The 26,604-nt window shown below is 48.8% G+C and overlaps 1 protein-coding gene, 1 long non-coding RNA gene and 1 other non-coding gene across 9 annotated transcripts in view; 2 read left to right on the forward strand and 1 right to left on the reverse strand.

Annotated features, from left to right (window-relative positions):
* Pik3r5 (phosphoinositide-3-kinase regulatory subunit 5) overlaps nucleotides 1-26,604 on the forward strand; it is a 66,595-nt gene that overhangs the window by 30,848 nt on the left and 9,143 nt on the right. For both annotated transcript variants that reach the window (XM_063242249.1, XM_003466229.5), the window contains exons 3-7: nucleotides 11,145-11,260; nucleotides 13,935-14,035; nucleotides 15,039-15,107; nucleotides 15,942-16,080; nucleotides 25,280-25,349. In XM_063242249.1, the coding sequence (XP_063098319.1) occupies nucleotides 11,158-11,260; nucleotides 13,935-14,035; nucleotides 15,039-15,107; nucleotides 15,942-16,080; nucleotides 25,280-25,349 (482 nt within the window). In that variant the 5' untranslated portion in view covers nucleotides 11,145-11,157. The remainder of the gene's footprint in view (nucleotides 1-11,144; nucleotides 11,261-13,934; nucleotides 14,036-15,038; nucleotides 15,108-15,941; nucleotides 16,081-25,279; nucleotides 25,350-26,604) is intronic.
* Nucleotides 11,909-12,036, forward strand: LOC111755757 (U6atac minor spliceosomal RNA). The gene has a single exon (XR_002790319.1). It is a non-coding gene; the product is annotated as a U6atac minor spliceosomal RNA (small nuclear RNA).
* The window catches only part of LOC106026865 (uncharacterized), a 44,579-nt gene continuing 42,154 nt past the window's right edge, over nucleotides 24,180-26,604 (reverse strand). For all 6 annotated transcript variants that reach the window (XR_010045238.1, XR_002790285.2, XR_010045242.1 and 3 more), the window contains one exon: nucleotides 24,180-25,745. This is a non-coding gene — a long non-coding RNA (uncharacterized LOC106026865). The remainder of the gene's footprint in view (nucleotides 25,746-26,604) is intronic.

The raw sequence follows: 26,604 nt of genomic DNA on the forward strand, positions 1-26,604 counted from the left end.
AAGGCACTCTGCCATTTAAATTGAGGTTGGTCGTAAGGTCCAGAATATGGCCTATCTTGGGGTACAGTTTATGAATACTTGAAAGAATGTGTATTCTGCTTTTGTTGAGTAGAGTGTTCAATAAATGTTGGTTTTCTTTATGCTTTTTCTATCAGTTATGGATTTGCCTGTGTCTCCTTTGTGTTCTTTTAGTCTTTGCTCTATGTATTTTGCAGCTGTTTGGTGCTCCGGCTATTTGGTAAATTGGCCTTGTTGTTGGCATATAATGTCCATCTCTAGTTTGTCATTTTCCCTGGTTGGGGGTCTGCTGTATCGAATGTTAGTATAGCCATTCCTGCTTTCTTTTGGCCAATGTTAGCATAACATATATTTTTCCATCCTTTATCTTTCAGCTCGCCTATGTCTTATTTGAAGTGAGTTTCATAGTAGCAAATTCTTGGGATCATGTTTTGTAATTCACTGCCAGTCTCTGTCATTTAATTAATGTATTCAGTCCACTTAAGTGTAATGTAATTAATGATATGCCAGGGCCCAAGTCTGCTATTTTATTACAGGTTTTCTTGTCCCCGCCCCCCATGGTTGTTGTTTCTATTTTTTTCTGGCTTGTATATTACTTGAACTCTTTAGAATGCATTTTTATTTCACCTATAATGTTTTTGTTTGTTCCTATTTGTATGGTTTTTGAGTAGATGCACTAGGTATTAAAAGTACATTACTTGAAAGTGATGAACTCAGATCTATTCGAGTACGAAATACCTTTATTTCTCTCTAGCCTATCCCATTTATAATTATCTTTAGTCCGCATGTATTTAGAACCACATTAGACAGTGCTATAATTTTTATTCAACCATCAAACATAATTTAGAAATCTCAAGTGAAGACTATGTACTCAGATTCCTGCCTACCTGGTTTTTCCCTCTCGATGTCCCAAGATGATTTTCTATTATCACCTTGTTTCTGTTTAGAGAATTTCCCTCATCTGTTCTTCTGGTTAGGCATGCTGCAACACAGCATCTCAGTGTTCTTTCCGCTGAAATGCTTTGATTTGCCCTTCATTCTCCAAGGATATTTTGCTGGCTGGCTATAGCTTTCTGGGTTGACACTTCTTTTCTCCCAGCAGTTGAAAAATGATCCACATCTTTGTGATTTCTGATGAAAAGTCCGCTGGTCTTCAAATTAATTTTTTTTCTCAAAAAATATTTCTCCTTTGCTGTGTTTCAGTTTTTCTTTGTTTCTAGGTTTTGTAAGTTTTGTTACGAGATTTCTGCGTATGCATTTCTTGGGGTTAGTTTGTTTATGTTACACAGCTTCTTGAATTTGTAGTTTTATGTGTTTTGCAAGATTTGGCAAGTTTTCAGCCATTATTTCTGTATTTTTTCAGCCCCGCTCTCCCCCCTTTCCTAGTAAGACTGCTGACATGAGTGTTAGACCCTCTTATTATGGTCCTCCAGGTCCCTGAGGCCTGTTCATATTCCTTCAGTTTATTTTTTCCCTGTGTTCGGGTTAGGAAGAATTATTCTATATTCGAGTTAACCGATTTTTCCTCTGCATCCTTTATTCGCTATAGTTGAACACATCCATCAATTTAAAATTTTTCAGTGATTTTATTTTTCAGTTGTAAAATTTCCACTCAGCACTTACATATCTCCTGCATCTTTGCTGATATTCTTATGTTTCATTTGTGCTCATGCAGTGTATAATTGTTCGTTGAACTATTTTTAGTGATGTTTGCTCTAAAGTTTTAACAACTGGGGTCTGGGTATTGCCCTCTATTGGCTACCCTTTCCCGTTCCGTTTAAGATCTTCCTTGGTCTTGATGTGACAAGTTAGATTTTATTGAAAGTTGGGCTTATTGGGCATTCTGAGCATCGTGAGGATCTGAATTATATGTAAATCATGTCCTAGCTGGTTTTCTCTAAAGTTCTCCAACAAGAGAAGTGGAATGCTTTGCATCACGACTGCTGGTGGGCTGAAGTCCTGGCGCATACACCTTTAACCTCTATGGACTTTGGGGAAGAGACCCGAAGCCATTGCTGGCTGGAGTGAGAGTTCTTGCTTCCTCCTAGGCCTGTAAGAATACCTGTCAGGCTGGGTCGGGTGTGAGTGTGTCATGGCTGCTCTAGTGTCCTGTGGCGATGGATGTGGAGTGGGATGACCTCGTTGCTTTCTGGACAGTATTGAAAGTCCTGACTCTCCACTAGGCCTCCCCTGACCCATCCCATTGGAGGCTGGCGGCTCTTCCTTGTCCAGGGGGAGTGGAAGTCCAGGGTCCCAGTGGACGCCCAGATCCCGCTGTCTGTGACACTGTGGGGGCGAAATAGCTGGCTGGAAAGTAGGAAAAAGTACATCTCGCTTTCCCAGAACCATTTTCTAATTTTATATGCCTTAATACCTATTATTTATGTGATAAAGAGCAAAGTACAAGAAAGGCCAGGTATGGTGGCACACACCTATAAGCCCAGCACTCTGGGAGGCTGAGACAGAGATTACAAATTCTGGCCCAGCCCAGGCAACCTAGTGACTAAGGAAAAACCTGTCTCAAAAAAGAACAAAAGCTAGACAGAATAGTTCAGTGTAGGCATTATGCATTCAATCCCCAGTACTCCAAAACAAAAAATATTATCATATCTAATTTTGCCTTTAAGTGATAATTACCATTAACTCTTTGGCACATAACCAGCATTGGCTACTTTTCCTTCAGATGTAGATTACAAATTAAAACAGCAACAACAGATAGAATTGGAAGTATCTTAAGGTTCTTTTAGTCAAAATTATCAGAATGAACTTGTGTTAGTTTAGGGAAAGCAAAAGGGAATTCCGTAAAAGGATGCTGGGCATCTCATAACGCCCAACCCTGTTCTCAGTGTATTCTGGGTCTTCTGGCCCTAAACCTGCTCTCTTAGGATCACCAAAGGCCTTTGCAGCCCCAGGTCCAGTGGCCTGCACTCTACTCTCATGTTAGAGACCTAACACCACAGCCGCACTCTCTCACCGAAAAGCCCGCGCCGTGAGTTTCCGTCACATCATCCTTTCCTCCTACCCAGGGAGCCACATCTTCTGTGCCCCATGATGGTTTGTGGGAGCCGTGTGGGAATTTAGCATGCCCTGGGGATGAGCTGCGGGGCTGTCCGATCACAGCCTCTTTAACCACTGTGCTTTCTGAGTCTTCCAATGCAGGGCTGTAGCCCAGACCTCTCCACTGGGGTCAGAAGGGAACATGACTTAGTGAAGAACTTTATTTTCTCTTCCCAAATCATCCTCTCCCCAAACTTCTTCATCTCAGAGAATGTTACGCTTCAGTCTTCTTAAAAGAGAAGACAAAAGAAAAGCAAGTACCTGATAAATATGCACACTCCCTCGGGGCCCAAACTGTGGTCAGCCCCGAAACCGCTCCGCACAACTTCTATTAAGACTTTGGCCTGAGCTGATGCCTGGGTTTCCTGCATGCATTTTCATCTGATTTAGATGTAGTGATGTCTTTTGACATCATATAGAAGGATAAGTGTAAGGCAAGAAGACCCAACAGAATAGGCCGAGGAGAGGAAGGCAGGTGACAGACCCTGACTTTGGTACCTCAGTGGTGGTCTTCGATTTGAATGGTGTGCAAAGGTCACCTTTTTTCCATATCTATAGAAATGAATGTTTCATATGTCTCTCTCTGAGAAGTATGTAACATACGCTGTGTAGCTCACAATGCCAGACATACATACGGGGCAGGGAAATGTGACCCATTGGTGAAGAGCTGGTGAGATATGGTATCAGTACCTGTGCCCTAATGTCACAGTAAGTGGTCCCTTAGAGTTCCAGAGAGTTCTAGTCTGAGCCGAATGGGAATCTTGAAATCACCGTCTGCTTCGTAAAAAGTTATGAAAACCATACCACACCATATTGGGAAGAGTCTCTGATTTCAGTTTTGTTTACAAGTCTTGATGGTTCCTTTTCTCATAGAGAAGTTTTGCTTACGCTAACAAGCCTTAGGCATGAATGGGCTAGGGAAGGAAAAGGCGACAGTTTTCTTTTTAATATGTAAATAATTGAGCAAGAGTTTAAAGAGTGTGAAAAAATATAGACTAAAGGACGTGAATGAGCCCGGGGTTTAGCTCAGGGCGTAATGCCTGCCTTGTAAGCAGAAGGTCATAAGTTAGATACCTGGTACCAAAAAAGAAAAAAAAAAAAAAAAAAAGGCAAGAACATGGACATGCCAGTGATGGAGAACAGTGTTCTGCTGCTGGATTAAGGGGAGAAGCCAAGGTGGAAAGTGTTTTATCATCTAGGAGTGGAGAAGAGCTGGGTGAGAAAGGAGATGATGGATCAGATCCAAAGTTATTTTGAGGATGAAGCCTCTGGAAGCCACAGTGCCCTGGATGCAAAATCTCCTCTGCCGTGAACTGTGATATATTCACGTCCATCTAACAGACTGGACTTGATTCTGTGCACACAAAGTGAGCAGCTTAATGAATGCAGTTCATTTCTTCTGGAAACCTTCTGCGGGAAAACTCAGAAAGCGGCCAGGATACATGTAATTGATCTTTGTTGAATATTTATGTTTTTGTGCCCCTTTATGACTCTGTAAGGATTTGCTGACAAATAAGGCTCTAAAGTGAAAGGTAGCAGAATTAGATAATCTCCAGTGCCAGGTGCCAGGAGGATTTGATCGTCGCCTGGTACTTACACCCCGGAATATTCTTATAACCCTCCTCAGCTTCCCCAACGTGACAGTAAACTCCACTTGGCCCACCTCTGGCTTCAGTATAGTTTTCTCTCCATGCATAGAGAAGCTGACTTGCTTAATGCCACATCCTTTACCAGCTTAGACACTGCTCTGTGCCTCAACATCCTCATCTATAAAATGGAGATAAAAGTGTCTACCACAAGTAGAATTAATTCATAGAAATCACTTAGCAAAATGCCCAGCTCAGTAAGCACTCAATTCCCATTAATTGCTGTTGTTATAATCAATATAAGTGAAGGCAACACCATCGTGCTATTGTCTTTTCAGTAATCTACTTAGAGAACAGACAGATAGATCGGGGTTCAGTTTCCCTATGCTACTGGCTAGTTGCGTGTCCTTGGGAAAATCATTTAGCCACCTGGAGCTTCTCGTCCTAATGGTCGTATATCCAGTGAGCTCTAGGGCTGTTCAGAACAAGTGAGATGCTGTGCTGACAGTATATGGCCCAGAGTTTGTGCCAAGTGCTGTGAGAGCCTTTCCCTTCCCTCCTCCATCCTCAGCCCACTGCTCTTGGCTTTAACCACAACTTTGGTCTTTCTAAGCGTTCGTGTGCCCCTCTGATTGACGAAGAAGGCTTGAACAAAGCTGACGAGTGGGCCTCCCTTCCCGCACATTTCCGCTTCAGCCCTCTCTCTCCGTTTCTTTTACCTTCTCGTAGTTCCTGTCCATCTGCTGCCCATTATCTACCGTCGCTCTGTCCATCTGCTGCCCATTATCTACTGTTGCTGCTGTAATGGACTCATCTGGGAGTTCGTCTAATCCCTCCAGGACTCTTCAATCTTAAAAAATAAACTAAGACAGAGGAAGTGAGCAGCACCTGCTCAGAGAAGGAATCACAAACAATAGACATTTGGACAACTTGTGTGCAGAACATCGCTGGAAACTTCCAATGATAACATATAGCTGAAACAGTATCCTCTGCCCTTGGGATGTCTCGAAAATGGCAGAAATGATTTCCTGTGACGAGCATGCTGGGAGCATGTGGGCTTTGGGAGTCAGGCCAACTTTAGATAAACTTCCCTGGAGTCCTATCAGCCCATAAGAGCTGTGACCGCAGGAACCCGAGCAGCCAATAGCTCATCTCCCCGAGCTTCAGGAATTATGCATGACTGTGATTGTGTCCCGGGGTGATTATGATCATTAAACTGGATAATCGGGTGAAAATGTCCAGCATCTCCTAGCAACAGCCTGCCTGCCTGCCTGTCTAACCTTTTTTATTCTGTCCCTCATTCCTTCCTAAAATCCCCAGGATAAACAACCTGTAAGGAAGGAGGTTTCAGTTAGGTTCACAGTTCTGGGTGGTTTAGTCCGTGGTTGATTGCCCTGTTGCTTCTGGACCTGTGCCAAGGCAGAAAAACCAGCGAGAACACACGTCGGGGGATATTGCTCATCTCACGGCAGCCGGGAAGGGGATAGGAAAGTGCTGGAATCCCAGGAGCCCCTTCAAGGGCATGCCCCCAGTAATCTAACTTGTTTCCTGAAGATTTCACCACCTCCCTGTACATCGCAGACTAGGGCCATCACCTGGGCTCTTGAGATCATTCAGGATCCAAATTCTAGGGGCTGGGGAGGTAGCTCGATGTGGAGCGCTGGCCTAGCACATTTACAAGGTTCTGGGCTTCATCCCCAGAAAGTCTGACTGTGCATCAGAATCACCGAGGAAGTCTTTTGCTTGTTGATGGAATCCCAAAGGCATGTAGAATTGTATGTCATAGAAGCACCTCAATAGCTAATTGATAACAGCTATTGAATACTCATTGTGTACTGGACATTATTTTGAATGTTTTTCATGTATTGCGGTTAACCTTGAGCTCTTTTGGACCCCAGGCACACACCTGGCATACTCTGTCCTTGCAGGTGACACCAACACTGTTAGACACAAAGTGCGCCAAGGCCTGCAGTTCTGGCTGATGCCACCCACTTCAGTCCTGTGTGTGTCCTCATCCCCTCCTGTTGCCCTGCAAGGCCCAGCTCTCTCTTCTTTGCCCCGTTCTCCTCCTCGTAGAGGAGGCACAATCTCCTCTCTGACCCCAGTGAAGCAATTCTCACTTCCAACCCAGGAAGGACGCGGCAGAGACTAAAGAGATTGTTACTATGTGGTTGGAGGGGCGTACTGGGAGGAGGAGCAGCACTTCTCCAGGACACCTGCGTGTGCGGCTTTGACTCTTACGAAACAGCATTTGTGTATAGTTCTTTTTGTCTCTAGTCTTGCAATCTCCACCCAAAATACTGTGCATTAAAGTTATTTAGGTGAACTCTCTCCTCTATCCCCTTCCATGTGATTATATGCATCACTTCTATTACCATTAAATTAAATTATGATCGTTTGTACCCCACTTCTGGTCTCTTGACATTTGGGAACCAGGGCTGAAAAGCAGAGATCTGGAATACTCCAGAACAGCAGGAGTGCAGTGCAATCCTCCCAGAAGCTCGAGTCCCACATCTGCCTCCCTGTGAGATGTGGCCCTCCGGTTCTGCCTTTCACACTGATTGAGAAGCCCCCCGAGACAAGAAGCCCTGTGCAGATGCTGTAGGAAGTGGAGCGTGGCTGATCCCAGCCCTGTTCCTGGGGACGGATGAGCCCTCCTGTGCCGTGGGGTCATGTCAACATGAAAAGGGGTGTGGAGGCAGAACCCCGAGTCCCCTGGGTTTCCACAGACCCACCCCCAGTCCCAAGTGCTGGTCACGGTCCTGAGTCCTCTGTGCTTTCTCAGAAGAGGAACTTGGAGGTGGGGCAGGTCCCACTGAGAATGTTTCAACACCACCCCCGGGTTGGTGAGGGGGGCATTCCTGGCAGTACTGGGATTTCACAACGGGGGCTCCTTTCACCAGTTCAGGGCTGGGGAGTTGGATGCCGGGAAGCCAGGCCTGGCCTGCCAAGGTGTTGAAAAGAAGGCGTCATCTTGGAGAGAAGGGGTCCCAAACCATGCATTTCTGCTGATGAGTCACAAGAAGTGACTGACCTTGAGTCATCAGGCGGAAATGAACGTGCCAGGCCAGGGCGCTGAGCCACCATGTGCTGGGCTGACCCCAGAGCAGCTCGGCTGAGGGCCCCTCAATTGGACTTCCTTGGGCCACCCAAGCCCAGAGCCCAAAAAGTCCTGACTCTTAGAAGAGCTGGGGCCAAGTGCTAGACGTCCTGGGGATGCCACACTGGAAACTGGAAACCGAGGCTGCCAGTATTTCCCTGGAGAAGGCCTTGGCAGTCTTCACTGAACCAGATGCACTGAGAGCCAGGAGGAGAAGCCATGGTCAGCGGCCACAAGGGGACCTGGGGGGGCAGCAGCTGACGTTTGTGAAGCCAGCTAGCAGCAGTCCCAGGACACTGTTCATACCCCTAAAAATGGACATGGTGGGAATGACACTGGCTGAGGGTGTATTTGTGTCTTGTGTTTGTATCATGACAGTATAGGACGCATAAGTGGTCATGCCTGCCTCAAAGCAAGACCAGCTGTCCATCACATCCGGGCTGGGCTGAATGGTGACTTCAAACCCAGTTTGCACAGGTCAGCCTGTGCTCTGGGCTCAGCACACCTGCATGCCACCCTGGTCATTTCCCTGGGGGAGGACTGCTGGGTGTCCCTCTGTGGCTGCAGTCTTCTGAGCTCTGGCCCTCTGTAGAGGAAGCAAGGCTGGCTGGTTGGCAGACATAGGGAGGAACTGCAGAGCCCGAGCCCCCAGCTGTGTCAGGGTGATTGAGCCCTCCCTTGTTGGCTAGAAGCGTGCCTTTTGCTGATACCTGCGTCTCACCATGGTGAGAGCCAGTGTACTGTCGTGGCTAAGCACCTCGATTCCCTGGGTGCACATCCTGGCTTTGTTACCTCCTAGCCGTGTGACCTCAGCAATTGTTTGACCTCTGTGCCACCAATTGCCTGTCCTCCTGTCTCAACAGCATCCCACAAAAGTTATTCAGGCTTCAGCCTCTTGCTGGTGATTTCCGTCACCCTGCTAGTGGCCTACAGGGGATCTATTCAGGTTTAGCTTTTGTTCCTGGCTCTGGTCCCACCTCAGCAGGGAACTCTTGCCTGTGATTTGCCCTACAGTGGCCCAACCAGATGCCTCCCCTGCCCCATCTCAGCCCTCCGGCCCTGCCATTGCTTCCGGGCAGCGCAGGAGCAGCCGGGTGGGTTTGTCGGCTGAGCAGGTGGCAAGCTGGGCCTAGGACGGCAGTGCCCAGCTGTCCTGTCCCTGGCTGCTGTGAACGAGCCCCTTATCCATGGTGATCCCGTCTCCCTCTTATGTGAGATGCCTTCCAGGAAGACCTGTACTCCCTCCAGTGACTGACCCTAGAGTTGATGTGAAGAATCAGTCTATGAGCACCAAGGGTAGGCTGATGCCATCTGGGCCAGCCACCTATGTCCCAAAGTCCTCCACAAGAGGTGCATGGTGCTCTGGCTCTTCTAGCAGGTCTTGGCTGCCACCAAAGGCAGAAGGGCAGAGTTCCACCACCATGCTATTCCCCATGGGCACTCGTCCATGCCAAGCCCTGGCACACTCCAAGGTAAAGGAGGGGCAGAGCACTGGGAATCTTCCCAGGCTGGCTAGGAGCAGTGGACTCTACTTGGTCCAAATGCAATTGTAAGTGTTGCCATGAAAGGGCCTAAGGATGCCTCGTTCATCCAAGTGTCAGTCATGGACACACCCAGGTGCTGAGTCCTGAATCACCAGTGCAAGTTTTTCTGAACTCAGCTGGCCACCCCAGCACCAGAGACATGGGACCCGGAAGGTCAGGCTGTGTCTGAGGCTTGCCCAGCCCTGAAGCCCCATGCTCCAGGCTCTAGCTCCTTTGCAAGTGAATTCCTGCACCCAGAAGGCGGCACAGGCCCTCACCTCTTTGTGGAATACTCTGTGCCTTCTTTTCCCCTGGGCTTCCTCCTCCAGCTGAAATTCTCCTTTTTCAGAGTCCCCAGAAACCTAGATGGGCTCTCTATATATCCCACCCAGCGCCATCATTTCTTCGGTGGCCTGGGATTCCTCCTTGCTTTGGTGATTGTCAGTGTGTACACCTCCACCGAGGAGCATGCCCAGCACATAGTAAGTGGTCAGGACATCAGTGACAGAATGGACCTTTGGGTGCTACTTTCTACCTCCCCCAATGCAGTCCTAGCACTCTAATGCTCAGGAACATCAATGAAGCGAGGCTGGATGGCTCACAGGGGCTTATTTTCCTCTGTGTGGTTCCCCACAGGCTGGGGAAGCAGAAGGATTTGCCTTTATGGGGACCTTGCAATGTGAATGCGTCAGTCACACAGCTGGGTTAGGAGTTCATCTCTGTTTGCATGTCTTTTGCATGGCTCAGCTCTGAACTCTAAGCTTCCTCCTCCTGGTTTCCTGGTCTGTCTCCAGATCTACAAAGCTGGCCTGCCACTTCCTTACCTTTGTTTAGGACCCCGTGCTACTGGCCAGGGACAAGATCTTCCCAGGTTAGTGGTGGTGGAGACTGGTACCCTGGCACTGATGCCATAGGGGCTTATTCAGGGCATCCACTGTGATCCTTCATCTTCTCAACAGCCCTGTAAACTAGCACTGGGGTCATCCCCGTTTTATGGATAAGCAAGCCAAATTGCAGAAAAGTTAAATAATTTACTATAAATTTCGTGGCTAGCAAGTATCAGAGTTTAGAGTTGAGCCCAAGACTGTTGGATGCCAGAGTCAGACTTAACCACTGTACCTGACCGCTTGTGATGCAGGCAGCTGTCACCCAGCACCAAGGAGCTGGGCTGGCCCTGCCGGAGCCTCTTAGTTCTCATGTGGTGCTAAAGCCCTTTCCTAGAGCCTCCCCTTGCTGGCCTTGTGGCTGAGATAAGGATTTCCTGGAGAACAAGGAGGGGCGGTGAGGCGAGGGCTTTGGGTAACTGATGACACCAGAGACCTAGGTGCCCAAGCAGGGGGCATGGTGGGATACGAGCGAGGGTGTGTGGGCACAGCTCCGGCCTGCACCTCAGCAGCAGAGTGCCCGGCACATGGCGGGAGATGCTGCAGCTGTCTCTGGAGGACTTGGGGACACAAGCCTGGAAATTCAGAAAAAATCCCCCAAGTGATTTTGACTTCCCCTCAAGGTCCTCCTGGGCCGTGTCATTCTCTGGGCCTTCCTTGGCACTGGGTGGCACTCCCCACTTGGAACGGGTAGGCAGGTAGGCCTGCGTCCCCGTCTGCTCCTGTCTTTGGCCGTGAGCTTCCTCTAATGCTCTGCTTCCGACTCCTTGGTCCTGTGGCTGGGACGTGACCTGCTGGAAGCTGCTTCTGCCCTGGAGACAGCTGAAAGCCTCCTGTGTGCTCACCGCACCCGAGCCGTGGTGGGCTCACGGCATGGGGCTAGGAATTCTGCTTTATCTTTGCTGCCGCTCTTAGGAGCTCAGGGCTCCCTGAGCCAGGAGCTTATCGGGGTGACTGGTGTCTGTCCCCACTGCAGGCAATGACTCAGGATGCAGCCAGGGGCCACGACATGCACGGAGGACCGCATCCAGCACGCCCTGGAGCGCTGCTTACATGGACTCAGCCTGGGCCGCCGCTCCACATCCTGGTCAGGTTGGTCTGAGAAGCTGGGGATGCGTCCTGAGGGCCTGAGGCAGCCTCGGGTGCAGCGTGGGGGCGGGAAGGCTCTATTTCAAAGCCTGTGCGTGTGATTTGAGCAAGTCCCTCACCTCCCTTGGCCAGGCGCCTGACGTGACACCGATGCCCCATGATTCCTTGGTGTGTGGCTCTGTTTGCCTTCTCCAGCATCTTCCTCACCCTGATCAGGGCAGCATGGTGCCTCTGCAGCGTACATTAGATGCATAGCTCCTAGAGGCACCAAACTGTTTAGAAACAGCAGCCGGGCATTTGCAGGTGGCGCTGGGCACAGTTCGCCTGTTCACTTGTCTCTAGCTCTTTTTACCCCTCCCTCTTCCCTGTGGAACAAGGGAAGCCCACAGCAGCTTCAGGGAGTGGGAGGCCTCTATGCTCCATGCTCCTCGGGACTAAGGATCAGGTGTCCACAGGCGGGGCCACCGTGTCTCTGAAGGCTGGTGCCCAGTTGTAGGAATTCCTTATCCCCATTAGAGTGGGTATAGTAGTATATGCCTGTAATCCCAGTACTCAGGAGGCCTAGATGGGAATATTCCAGTTCACAGCCTGAACTACCTAGAGAGACTGTCTCGAAAAAAAATTTGTTTTTTATATCCTGTATCTCATTTTGTGTTGTATCAAAGGAGAGGGTCAGCACTCCCCTTGACAAGGACGGAAGAGGCCCTTGGGTCTCACCACACGCATATGGTTAAGGCCACCTAACTTCATGGCATGTAACCACTGTGCCTCATTTTTCTCCCTAACTATTCTATGAGATAGATACAGTGTTGAACATACCTAGTTCCTTCCTACCCCAAGCCCTTTGCACTTGCTGCCTAGAACTCTTCCCTAGAAATTGTGCATAGCAGGCCTCAGCTCAACCATCACCTCCTCAGAGAGCTTTTCCTGGCTTTGGAATGAAACAGATCTAAATTAAAATTGTCTCTCACTGGCTATATAACCTTGTACAAGCTATCTATTCTCTTAGGACTCCATTTACCTTCTCTGTAAAATGGGAATAGCAGGACCACTTTTCCAAAGAAAGAGTAAAGACTCCAGGAAAATACAGGCAAGGCCCAGCACCACAGTGGCACACAATAGGTGTCCGTGGCAGTTTTGCTGCCAGCCTCCTTACCCAGGTTTTGATGGAGCCCAAACTTAACAGGGCAGCAGTAAGAAAAAAAAAAAAAAAAAAAAAAAAAAAACTCTGATTTTTGCAAGTTTTTCAAATACCTGCCTACCTGAGCACACGACCAGGGGCTCCAGAACTTTGAAAGGAGCCCAGGGTTCTGAGCAACTGGGGGCTGAAGCCCATGAAATTCATGGTCAGTCCACCTCTACCCTTACTGTCCACTCCCCTTCACACAGCACCCCCATCCCTGTGACCACCCCTTAAAATTTTAGGGGTTTGCCCTTGCTAACTTCGGGGAAACAGAGATCAACCAACTCAAGAAAGTCTGGGGAAGTTACAATGACAAAACGCCCAGCGTAGCTTCTGAATTACAGATAAATTTAGCTTCCCCTTCCCCAGCTCCACTGCCAGGCAGTCCTGGGGAGTCCCAGACGGTGTCCAGGTGGAGCTCGCTGAGCCCTTCTCTTCCGCCTCTGACCTAACTTCCCTGCATCTCAAGGTACTGGCACCTTCCGCAGGAGCCCAGGGCTGGGAGGATCTGACGCGTCCCCAGAGGTCAGGGTTAGAGCCTCGGCGTGGTCACCGGCCTTTGAGGAGATCCCAGCCTGGATCCCTAATCCTGGTGGCTCTTGAGTCGCTTGCGCATAAAGGACCAGGATATGGTGTTATGTCCCGAGGGCACAATAGGGTTGAGTCTAGAATTTTCTCCTAGCCGGCCTCCCTCCTCCTCCCTCTCCCTCCCCCATTTTGTCTCTCTTTTAAAGAGAAGAAAAATAAAATAAACCAGAGTTTCACATCAGGCTAATAGGAGAGTAACAATAACTAATATATTGTGTATTCTTGTCTTCATACAAGTTGCTCAGAGTACAAAATACAGGCATGAAATTCTGTCCAAACAAGAGCAGCAAATTCTTTCTTTTCAGTGAACTAAGAGAAACGAGCTATGTAACTGTCTTAACTGTCTTGTGTATATGTATGTGTATTTTTCCTTTTCTTTCCCTTCCTTTCCCCCATCAGTCTCTCTTTTCTTTTGAACAGTTTCTCCCAATTCAAAATATCTTTGTACATTGTGGATCTTACGTATTCATTCTGCTTCTCATATGAGTGAGACAATATGATGTTTACACATGTGGGTCTGATTTATTTAACTTATGAGTATGGTCTCAAGCTGTATCCATTTACCTATAAAAGTCTCAAGTTTATCCTTCTTTATGGCTGAGTAATATATATATCTCACATCTTTTTATATGCATTCACCGGCTGATGGGCATTTGGGTTGTCTCCCAGATCTAGCTATTACCAAATATCCTGCTATAAACATGGGTGCACATGATTGCTGTATGATGTTTTTGATTCTTCTGGGAAGACACCCAGAAGGGGAACAAGCCTCTCTTACTTTAAAAACGATGTCCCAGCACATCCAGCACGCACTAAGGCATCCCGGGGTAGATTCCCCCACCTCCTGCCTGAGGCCGACTGCCCGAGACCTGCACTGACCACCTTGCCTCTTCACTCTCTTCCCAGCTGGGCTGTGTCTGAACTGCTGGAGCCTGCAGGAGCTAGTAAGCAGGGACCCGGGCCACTTCCTCATCCTCCTGGAGCAGATCCTGCAGAAAACCCGGGAGGTGAGATTGAGCCCAGGATGGGAGGGCGGACCTTGGATGGGCCTCCTCCATTGAGAAATAGGTCAGCCATGGGGCACGTGGGGTGGATAGTGCTTGGCTTCTTCTGAACCTGGTGGGGGTTTGAGGCGCTGAGAAACCCCTACCATCTCCTGTGTGCTTGACAGACTTCCGCAGGGTCTAATTTAGACCCTTCCTTCTCTGCACCATGAGAAGGCCCTGGAACCCACGGGTTATGCCAGGCTAGCAGTGCTCGTGTATTGAGAAGGGGCTGTGTTTTTCCGAGGATGAACAGGTAGCAGGTGAACCACAGGCAAGAGTGTAAGCTGCTTCCTAGGAAACACAGTGCTTGTAAGTCAAGGTATTGACTAGAAAGCGGAGAGGAAGCTTTCCTGAATTCCTTTCCTTAGAAGGAACACATAACAACAGAGACATGGAAGAGAAAGCAGATTGGGAGGATGAACTCCTCTGAGAGTTCAGTTCTGGGCTTTTCTGACTAAGGAGTGTGTTTAATGCTGGCCGGGCTGTGTTTCCGGACTGGCTGTGAGTCCTCCAAAGAGGGTTCTGGTTCTTTTATAAAGAGGACTCTTGAAGTCTGGAAAACACGTGATTTTTCCCTCTGAGTCGCTGCCCCTAGAAGAAGGAAGTTTATCAAGGCATCCAGAGTCACAATTCTGGCATCGTCTTTTGGCTGACGCTTTAATACGCTGATCACAAGCAAACCAATTCAAGACCTCACCCACCTCTGGAGAGCTCAACTTAGAAACCTAAATATAAAGGGTCAGCTGCTGGGTAGCAGTAGGGCTTTGTGGAGAGGATCAGACAGCATGTGTGGTAAACACATCCTCTATTCATGGCGCAGGGAGGGAAAGGTCTAAATTTGACCCTGAGGAAGTCTGCCGAGCACAGAAGAGATGGTTGGGCTTTCTGGGTGCCTCAGACCCCTACTAATTTCAGAATAGGCCGACAGACTTACGGCATTTTGACTTCCCTGTCTTCTCTGCAGGTTCAAGAAAAGGGTACCTATGACCTCCTCACCCCACTGGCCCTGCTCTTCTATTCCACTGTCCTCTGTGTAAGTCCAGGTGGGCCAGGACGGAAGAACAAGACAAGGAAGAGAGAGGAGACAGGGAAGAGAGATTCCCCAGCGTGGGCACACCTCCACACCTCGAGGCATAAACAGAAAAGCTGTCCAGTGATGACACTGAGATGGATGTCACTCCCTAATGTCTTTAGAGCCACCATCTTATATTTATTTGCCATTTGTATTTCTTCATCTGAGAAGTGCCCATGTTTGGCGTGTGAGCCGCCATCTTGAAAGGCCTCCAATATCTCCATGTGCCTGCCATGGTGCCTGTCATCTCTGGACTTCCAGAGAGGAAGTTCTGTCACACCAAGTTCATACGTCACAAAAGAGTCTGTTGAGAGATTTTATGTCCATCTCATTTTTCATCCGAGTGGTCAGTTTTTCCTAATGACCCCTGTATTCACCAGACTAGTGATGCCAAAGGGTGCTATGTACATCAGTGCCACTCAAGCAATAAACATTTCTCTTTACCAAGGATATTTAAATGAAGATAATTTAAGCCTTGAAATTCATACCCCAAAATGAGAGGCACCATTTAGAACGATGCCCATAGGGATGGCTTTTCAGAGAGGCTCTTCAAGTGTTGACTAAACCCTGGTCTGTTAGGTAAAAACAGGGCATTTATTGTAGAAATACCTTGCATCTGTAACTTATTCTGGTGGGTCACTTCTGGTTCCTCCTGACACTGCCCTGTGACACACTGCTCCCAGGAGATGCTCCTCCTTTCTGGAACATCCCAGAAAAGGACAGAAGCAATCCTGGAATAACAGTGAGTGCTTTCTCACACGGATTTTTCTGTTTGCTGCTCCTCCTCCATCCTAGACACCGCATTTCCCGCCAGACTCAGATCTCCTTCTGAAGGCGGCCAGAACCTACCACCGGTTCCTGACCTGGCCCGTTCCTTACTGTAGCATCTGCCAGGAACTGCTCACCGTCATCGATGCTGAACTCAAGGCCCCAGGTAAGTGCTGAGGAGCCTCGCCCGGGAGGCAGGGCTCATGCGGTAGGATGCTTCGGTCTCCTCTGAAGCTGTTCTTTGGTTATGACCCTGCTCATCTTGCAGCCTTTGATTCTCTCTGCTCACACCTTGGGGCAGAGCTTTGGAGTCTCCTCTTCATGGGGCATGCAGGATCAGGTGGCAGACTACGTGTAAGCTAAGGTTGTAACCAGAGGAAGGGACTCAAAGCGACTTCTTTAGAACAACCAAATCCTACCACTTATCTGTGCCTCTACTCTGGTCAGCAAAGGGGCAGCTCAGGCTGCCCAGGTCAGCTATAGGAGCTCCCAGAACACTGACAGGAAGCCTCTGCCTGTTTCCTTCTCCCAGGAGCAGACAGGCGATTGTATTTGCATGGTGATTCGGTTCTGGCCAAAGAAAGATGTAGCCATCATGATGAGTATGGACAGACTTGGCCCTGATCAGTTTTTAATGTACAGTGTCTAAAAAGTGGGAATTCTTGAGAAACTGCAAATAAAAATGAAGTCTAAGAAAACTGAGATAGGGCAAGAGAGACCATAACCAAGTATGATTAACTGAAGTCACCTTATATTAACCTACTGTCACATTAATATTGCAAGGGAATTGAACTGAGGAGCTCTAAACAACATCTCCAGTCACTTTAATTTTTTAGACATTGAATAGGGTCTTGCTAAGAATTCGAGGCTGGCCTTGAACTCCTGCCTCAACTCTCCACCCCCAGGAGCTGGGATTACAGGTGTGCACCACCATGCCTGGCTATAAAAAAATAAGCTAAAGTCTATTTAAGAGAATAAGTGCTCTGAGGTATAATATTTACTTATATTTCTGCTATTGTTGTGTTTTGTTTGATTGGAGACAGAGTTTCTCTATGTCATCTAGGCTGATCTGGAACTTGAGATCTTCCTGGTTCAGCCTTTTTTGAGTTCTGGGATTATAGGTGGGTGTAACCATACTCGGCTTTATATATTTTTGCATGAGAGTCAGAATGAGATATCTCCCTTACTAGGTCTTTGATGGTAGTATAGGACCATGTGTACTGAGATGGCACACATTGGTATTAGATAGGTTAATTGAACAAAATACAGTATCTAGAAACAGAATGAATATATAAAGATATATGACAAAGTTTTTTAATTTTTTAATACCAAGTACATTTGTTAGAAAAGAAGAAAGTTATGAAATATCCTCTTATCTTTCCTGAAGAAATTAGAAATAAAATAGAAATAAAAGGAATAACACCAAAAACAAATAGAAGGAAATAAAGATCAGAAGCAAAATAGCAAAGAAACAGTGTTGGAACAACTCAGCCAAAAGCTTTGGACTTGGAAAGGTGGTCAGACACCTTGGGAAAAGTCTGCCAAACTAACCTTACAGGCAGCAGGCCAGTTTAAGGTCAGTCTTTTATTCTCTCCTCCCACTGGCCCAAAATAAACTTGTCTTAGTTACTTTTCTCTCGTTGCTGGGACAACATACCTGACACCCAAAATGAAGGAAAGGTTTGTTTAGCTTACACTTTGTGGAGGTTTCAGTCCATACTCAGCTGGTTCCAAAACAGGGTGGCGTGGCTGAGGGGTAACAGTTCTGAAGCTGCCACAGATACTAAAAGTGGCAAAGGCATAATGCAAAAGGGAGGAGCATGCCCCTGTCTCTCCCTTAGATTGTATTCTAGCTCTTCACCCCAGGGTGGGTGCAGCGCACACACCACCAACGCCAGCACTAGACAGTGAACCAATCACAAACTTTACATTCAGCCGCCTTTGAAAGGCTTTGAGGGGGACATCTAGACACAGACCATAAGAAAATTGGTCTGGCCTTCTTTTGGCTTCTTGGTGATGTCTGGAGTTCCTTTACCAGGAGGCAAAGATTTTCTTCACTTTTATAATTCTGAGAGATAGAGTATTCAAAATGCATACACTTTGGCAGGGACTTTAGTTTATACCGAACATCTGACTAACTCCGTATTTTGAAATCAGTCGGGCAGATCCTGGGTTGGAGAAGGGGCATCACTTGTGGGGAGCCCACTTTCTCACTTAAAGTAGTGCCACCTGGTTGCCTCAAGTGGGCGCACGCTACACCTGGGGTATTTTTGTGGGTGGCTGGGCAGGAGCTCCATTCTGGGCAGCTAGCTTATATCTACCACTTATATATGTCTTTTACTGTAAAAACCATAGCAATCCTCCTCCTCCTCCTCCTCCTCCTCCTCCTCCTCCTCCTCCTCCTCCTCCTCCTTCTTTGTTATGGTACAAGGGCTTGAACCCAGGGAGTACTTTATCACTAAGCTATATCCACACCTTTTTTAAAAAATTTTGAGACAGAGTCTCCCTAAGTTGCCCAGGCCGGCCCTTAAACTGGCAAAACCCCTGCTTAGCTTTCTGAGTAGCTATGATCACAGGTGTGCATCCCTCTCCCTGGCTGTCCTTTACCACCAGAGAAAAGTCGCTTGCAGATTATCTCATCTCCACAAGGTAACCTCTAATTTCACAGAACCTAAGACGTAATCAGTAGCAAAAAGTAGGTTGCATAAAATTTTCTTCTACGTGACCCTGAGGTAGATTTGTTAGAAAATGCTTTACTATGATTTTTGATGATGCTTCTCCTAAATCACCCCAAATCCAGTGATTCCAGCTGGGGGGCAATGGGAAGCAGTGGGAGAAAGCTAGGATGGAGACCTGGGAACTTAACCTTGGAGCAGAGGCTGTATAAGTGGTTACCCGTATGTGGTGCCAGACCACTGTGGTTTCCAATCCTAGGTCTGGTTTTACTGGTCAGTAGCTGTGGGCCTTCCTCAAGACACTGAACTTTGATAAGGCTGAGTCTCTTCATCCATAAAGTGGATGCCTGTCTCTCTGAGCATTTTGTGAGGATAGATGGTGCCTACACCTACTGGGGGCAGCAAGGCTTGGGGTGATGTTAGCTTAAGAATTGGGTCCTGGCAAGGTCACAGGGAGAAACTGATCAGAGACCTGGGGAGGGAGGCCCTCCACGCACGGACCCTTAGGGACCTAGGTGCCATGGAGACTGAGGCAAAGGAAGTGGGCTGGTCATCAAGGCCAAGCTCTGCCCACCCTGTTCCTGACTCCATCCCCAGTGAGGTTGCCTTCTGCCTGCAATCAGGGTGGCAGGAAACTTCACATGAGTGCCTCTGACCTTCCTGCCCAGCCCTCTTGGGCTCAGCCCCCATGAAGACTTACTCTCTGCCACTGTGGCAATGCAGACCATAATACTTGCCAGGGACAAACTGATCTGTAGCCCTGAGCAGCAACAGTGGGCATCTTATGCAGGAGTCACTTAACGATGCCATAGCTTACAAACGTCTGGGAACACATCTCACCCAGATCACAACCCTGGAGGGTGACAAGGAGTCTTCACGTTCCCATCTCATGCATAAAAACAGTGAAGACTCAGAGAAGTTCAGTGTCTTTTGTGCAAGCTGCAAAGCCAACTGGGAGAGAAACCACGGGAGCCTTGGTATGAGAGACCTGTTCGTGGCCACGGTCTGAGTCACTTTCCTCATCACTGAGACAAAATACCAGACACCCAACGTGAGAGGAGGGAAGGTTTATTTTGGCTCACGGTTTGTAGAGGTTCTGGCTCCAAGGCACAGTGCACATGGCAGAGGGGCATCGCAGACAGGAACAGCACAGCCAAAACCAGCAAGCAGCAGCCTGCCTGCCCCTGTTACCCCTTCCAGGCTGCCCGCCTTTGGGTGGTGCCACCCACACCCAAGATGGGTCTTTCCGTTATCCAGAACTGTGCTAAGGCAGTCAGTGAACTAATTTAGTAATCACACACCCTTAATACCAGCATCTCACGTGCTAGGTCAGCCACCTCCCAAAAGCCACCTGGATGACCACATGGAGCTTTGGGGGGACATCTAGACACAAACCATAAGAGTCACTCACTAGCTGATGCCCTGAGATACTCCCTGAGCCTCCCAGCTAAAGGCAAGACTTTTGTTGTTGTTGATGATGGTGGTGGTGATGGTGATAATGAACAAACAGGACAATGAGGTGATGTCTGCATTTACTGTCTGATTATGGCACATGAAACACTGCCACATACTGGTTGGTTGCATGTACCCATCAGAGCATCTCTCTAGCTAGTCAGCATGATGCCCATTTCTCAGATGATGAGGCTGAAGGTTAAGTGCATTACCCACAGCCATGCAGCTAGCTTGTATCTACCACTTTAATATATGTCTTTTACTGTAAAAACCATAGCATATTCTTCTGATGTTTGCATGAAACTTTATTTCTACCAAGAAGACAGACAGGGAACCAGAAGGGATTAAAAGATCCTGTCAGTCATTTCGTAAGCACCTTCCTCGCTTGGGGACTTTGTCCTGCTCTCTCCCTTTGGGATACCACGAGCGCCTGCCCACCCTTTGGTTTCCTATGAAAGCAGGAACAAACCAGTTTGCCTACCCACTGATGAATTCTCAGTGTTCTGGCCTTGGGCTATGACTCATCACACACATTTGAATTTTATATTTTGGTCTATCGGTATGGAATGAAAACTTAAGAGTCTTTGAAGGCATGAATAGTCAATGAACATCATTGACTAATGGATCAGGGAAATTTAGGAGAAGGATGCAAGGGCAGGTGCTCTAGAAATCACAAGACATGCTCGGTTAGGACTAACCTGGCTGCCTACAACACTGAGGCCAAAATAGCAGTGGCATAAACTCAGAGGGTTGTATTTTTCCCTTACACACACACAGAAGAAGACAGGCTAGGACTGGCTTTCTCTTACCCTTCTGCCCCGTCACTGCCCTGAAGCATACTCATGGTCTCAAAAGGCTGCTGGTGCTCTGACCATCATGTCCATCTTTCAGTCAACACAAAGAAAAAAGTTGGGATCTCCCAACGTCTTCTTCAAGGGGATTTGAGAAAAGGGACTCCAAGTGGAGACCTCGCCAAGTAGTAGGAATACTGGGCTGATGCCCAGGAGTTCATGGCACCTATGACCTGCGAGAGTGGCACGGGAAACTCAGATGGACACGAAGGTGACTCTTGGTGGGTTTGTGGAGTTTGAGGTGTCACCTTACTCCCGGGCCTGGTGATTCTGTGAAGAGGGAGACCTCATCCCACAGGTGTCTCTGTTGGCTCACAGCTGCACGTGTCTTTTGTTAGCTTCGAACTAACAACCTTGTTGGTTTCGTCAACTCCGATGCACCCTGCATGCCCAGGGGGCTGCATGCGGCTTCCTCCCCCACAGCGTCTCCCTCTTGCCCTCCTGACCAGGTCCTCTGCCACCCTCCCTGGCTCTGCTCGCAGGCTCCGGCAGCCAGGGATTCAGGTCGCCGGGTCCTCTCTCCCCCTGACTCCTGCGGGGGTTTTAGCGCACCTCCCCTCCAGTTCCTCAGGATCCAGGACCCGGAGATGGAGAGCAGATAGCTGCTTCTCTCGGAACCCCAGCTGGGAGAAAAATGGGGTGCTGGCAGTGTCCTTCCTGCATCTGCTACAGATTGGACTTGCAGACTATCAGCTGACTGATGCTGATTGCAGACACTGGAGAACTAACACGACAGTGTCCTTCGGGGAATGCAATACAGTTAAGCTGGGCCCTGCTGCACTCTGTCCTTCCTGTTGGCTCCTTAGACTCTTGTCGTTTACCTTGGAAGAGGCAGCTAAGTGAAAATGCTGTTGCGGTACCTCCCGCACGTATGCCAGGCACCTCCCCGCAGCCTGAGCGAGACTGTGTCTGCAGATATGGTGCTAATGCCAGCACTTGCTTGATGGCGGAAGTGTAGGTTTTCCTGTGTCCTTGGTCTTCACAGTCAGCTGCTCTGTGTGGAGTGACCATTTATTGGAGACTGTCAGGGCAGTAATCCTAGCTACTCAGGAGGCTGAGGCAGGAGGGTAGTAAGTCCAAGGCCAGCCTGCCAACAATTGTGACCCCTGTGTCAAAAATAAAAAAAAAAAAAAGGTCTTGGGATGTAGCTCAGGAGTCAAGCATGTGCCTAGCATGTGTGAGGCCCTGGGGTTGATTTCTAGAACCATGAGAAAGAGAGGGAAAGGGAGATGGAAAGAGAGAGAGAGAGAGAGAGAGAGAGAGAGAGAGACGAGAGAGGAGGAGAGGGGAGGGGAGAAGGGAAGGGGAAAGGAAGGAATCCTAGATGGGTGCATCTGACTCAGTCATCCAGGTTCCTGAATGCCTGGGGAAAGTCTGAACTTCACCATGACTGCTTGCGGCCCCTCCACCTTGCTAGTCTCCATTCTTTACCTACATGGGTGGTTCCTCTTCGTTTCCCACTTGCTAGAACCTGAAACAGGAACAGCCCAGGCAAGGCTTTGTGGTGTTGTCGTTCAGCCCTTGTAGCTCTGATGTAAGACGCAGCCTCAGAAAGTTGCTCACAGATGATCAGGTGGCCTAGTGTGTTCATCAGCTGTTTGTCACTATAACAAAATACCTGAGACAGTTCACTTACAAAGAGAAAAGGTTATGTCAGCTCGCCATTTTAGAGGTTCCAGTCTGTCACCAAGTGGTCCTACTGTTCTGGGCCTGTAGTGAAGCAACATGTCGTGGTGGAAGCCTGTAGAAGCATGGTAAAGCAAAACTTTTCATCTCGAGAGGAAGAAGGGGGTTCACCCTTCATGGACACCTCCTCAGTGACCTACGAGGCTCCCACAGTATCCCAACTCTCAAGTGTTCTTCCTCTTCCTAACAGTGTTAGGGCCGAGCCTTTAATGTGTGGGCCTTTGCAGAACGTTCAGTATCCAAGCTGAAGCCCCGGGAGGGCATGATCTGAGACCACAAGGGAAGAGTTGTGGGGTGACCCAAACTCCCTGCGGAGGGGAGGAGAGTGGACTTAAGGGTGAGCTTGGGGTTGCCTAACCCTCTTATAGTTATGGTCTTTCTGGTGCCACCAAGTGGTTCACATTGCAGTCTTTTCTAGTTTGTCCCTAGTTCAGCCCCCAGCCCATCAATCCAAACCCCATGATAATCAGCAGGCTCTATTAACCCCAAGAGGCTGAAAGGGGATTTGAGGGGGGTCTTCAGGGAAGAGTTGGGAGGTTTGTCCAGTGATTTTTATGCTCCACTTGAGAATTGCTTGTGTCTCAGATATTCAGACAACCAGCTCGCTCTGGGCTAGGATGTGCTTGAAGGTACAGGCATCCCCCTAAATGTCTCCATTGACCAGGAAAATAAATAGTTACAGGGAATCCACGTGCCTAAGAGGAAACAGCCCCAGCTCTCCCTGTCCTGCACGCCAAGATACATAGGTGTCGGAATGTGAGAGGTTAAAACATTCCTCGTTGGGGCTGGGGATTTAGCTCAGTGGCATAAGCACCTGCCTTGCAAGCAGGCGGTTGTGAGTTCGATCCCTGGTACCGATAAAAAGGAAAAAAAATTAAAAAACAAACAAACAAAAAAAAATATTCCTCGTCCTGGAGGATAGGGAAGAGCAAGCTTCAGGGAGAAAGCAGTCAGCAGTGTCTACTAACAGTCCAAATACAGGGAGCACCGGGACAGAACTGAGCCAGTCTGGTGACTGGGAAGCCTCAAGAAGGCAGTGGACTTGGAAGGAGCAGCCTGGGGTGTTAGAAGAAGCCCGATGTGGATAGAGGGAGGGGACCTCACAGCCCACTGCTCCATCAGGGGTCACTTGGCTGCAGGTTCTGGGTCAATAAAGGCAGAGTTGAGGGTGAAGGTCGGGGTCAGCGAGGGGTGAGTTACTCATTAAAAACTACGAAAAGGATCAAGCGTGTGGCTCAGTGGCGGAGCATCTGTCTAGCATGTGTGAGGCCCTAGATTTGAGCTCTGGCCCTGGGGAAAAAAAATTGTGGGAGAAAAGAGAAATAAGGTCAAGGGAGGATTCTGCTTGTGTCTTCTGAGGGGGAGGCTGGGGGGAATATCCGCTTGTCTCTGCTGCAGTATTATTTTGAGGGGCCAGAGGGGGCGTTGAGGGTGGCTTTTGTCTGCAGTGTGTGGGATGAGCCACCAGAGGGTGTCCAGATCCTGAGAGCAACAGCCTCTGAGGATTTTGCTAGCAAAATAGACGGAAGCTTTGCCCCTAACGGTGGGACAATCCCGAAAGCCAAACATCACACAGCAGGCAGACGATCAAAGCAAACAGGTCACAAGTTAGAAGAGCATGATTTGGTAATGTTCGGATACTTCACAGAGAGCCAGCGCCAGGCAGGACCGCAGCCCCAGTGGGCATGGGAGGCCAGGCAGAGACACAGAGGTTCGAAGCTGGTGGCCTGGCTTCAGCTGAGTCTGGGCAAAGGGACTGAGGACCGCCTGGCACACACCTCACTGCAGGAAGATGCCAGTCTGTGGGCAGAGCAATGTCGGGGACTGGAAACAGCTGGGCAGGGTGCGACTGGCAGCCCCCTGCGCCTGGGGCCTCCCTCTCCTGATGCTCTGCCCTAAGTCTCCAAGAAGGGAAACATTCCAGGGTGTTGGAGCTGGGAATCATAGATGCTCAGAGGCCTTGGAGGCCACCGCTCCATGCTGCCTCTTACAGGGAGGAACTGAGGTCCTGGAGTAAAATGACCTGTCTAGCTCTGTGCCCAGGACCACACAGAGAAGCCAGCTCTTGGCCTGCATCCCAGCCTTCCCTGCTGGCTGCCGTGACCTATGCAGCTCCTGAGGTTCTTGGGGTTAAGGACGGTGAGAGGATGAGAAAAATAAGAGACAGAGCTGGGGTCAGGTGAAGCCCTTCTCCTGATGGGAGGAAAGGAACTGGCTCCTCACTGCAGGGCCATTTATTTATACCTTTTAGCAACTTAATGTCACGTGACGCCCCGTTATCCTAGCAACCCACTGCTCAGATTGTCTTGGGGTCATGTGTTCTCCGGGCTGAAGAGCTTCTCCCTGTGGCTTGTCCGCAGGCACTCTCTGTTCTTGGGATGGTCATGCTCCAGCCTTGCACATGTGGTCAATTTCCAGCTTCAGTGGCTCCCAATAAGTGGCCCCACGCAGAGTGGCTGTGGGCGAGCCTTTGGAAGGGAGAGCAGCCAGAGGTGGAGGAGACCCCAGGGAGAGCGGCGAGGCTCAGCATGGCCTTGGGGGCCGGAGGCTGCGGTCATGAAGGCTGGGGCATTACTGGCACTGGACACACCAAGGGCCAAACAGCAGCCCTTTTCCCCAAGGTCATCGGGAACCTCATCATCTCATTTCTGGCCTGGTCATCTGGGCTCATGAACGCTTTCTCTTTGTCCTTGGCCCACAGGAATCTCCTACCAACGACTGGTGAGAGCTGAGCAGGGTCTGCCCCTCAGGAGTCACCGGAGTTCCACTGTGTGAGTGTCCAGGCAAGGGATAAATGGGGCAAGGGCCTCCCACCCCATCCTGGTGCCCAGTCCTATGCCAGGTATAAAATGCCAGGCTTCAAGGAGACCAGGTAGGCCCTGGAATTATGAGTGGTGTCTGTATGCACAACTTCACTGCTCTGGGCTGTGCATCTTCCTGCACATCCTGAAAAAGATCGGCAGCGATCACGCCGAGGGCTGGGCACACATTATGCATTCATTTGTGCATTCCAGATGAGGAAACTGGAGGTCAGAGAGGCCACGGAACTTCTCCAAGGTCACACAGCAGCCGAGCAAACATTTCAATCTCTGTTCTTACCCAGAGGCCTATGCTCATGCCATAGAGTCTTCTGTTATTGTAATAGCATTTGCCAGCTGTTTCTGAACCTATAATTAAAAATGCATTTTGTATGATAGTCTGGCATACACACACGCACCCCCCCACACACACAGCTAAACAAGTTTCATGGAATGAAATTCAGTGCCACCACCTAGGACAGGCACTCTGCCCTGATCTACTCATTTTATTAAATAACACATTCTGGCTGAGCCTTCCCAGACTGATCGCATTACCCACTCCTAGAGTACTGGCCTGCCGTATGAAGAGCAAGAGAAAAAGTCCCGTCCTGAGGCCCCTCTGTATGGGTGCTGTCTATCTGTGTCCCGTTGCATGTTCGGAGCCCCAGGAACCCGTCTCCACCGGCTCAGAGATTTTAGCAGCCCACCCTTCGCCCTCCACAGCGTTGGGGGCTCAGTGCACAGCCACACACTGAGTAGGTGCTTCTGAGACCCTTGAAACACTCCTAGGTGAGGGCAAGCGAGCAAGAAAGCCTGGGCTAGGTGTCAAGAGGGCAGGAAGGACATAAATCACTGTACAGCATCCCCTCTTCCCCACTGGGGACACGTTGACTGAAACCATGGATAACACCAAGCCCCACGTAGAGGGGTGATCGCAAAATATAGTGAATGTTTGACCAGTTTTAAACTTATCACAGTAACAGATACATTGCCAGGAGCAATGCAATAAGTATGTTCAAAGTCAGGGGCTTCGTGGTGATGTACCTTTTGCTGAAATAATTTTTTTAGCTTTTTTTTTAGAGTAATAGGTATCATAGTATATTTCATTATCTTTACAATAGTTGTTCTTTCAATCACGTATATCAAAATAGAATGAAATACAGAACATTATAGAACTTATCAAATCAGAATATTGAATAGAGCAGTACCATTAATCAGAATACAGCAA

This window comes from Cavia porcellus, unplaced genomic scaffold (genome assembly GCF_034190915.1).
Source record: "Cavia porcellus strain 051 isolate PalLab524CR breed Dunkin Hartley unplaced genomic scaffold, mCavPor4.1 scaffold_32, whole genome shotgun sequence".
Classification (NCBI taxonomy): Eukaryota; Metazoa; Chordata; class Mammalia; order Rodentia; family Caviidae; genus Cavia; species Cavia porcellus.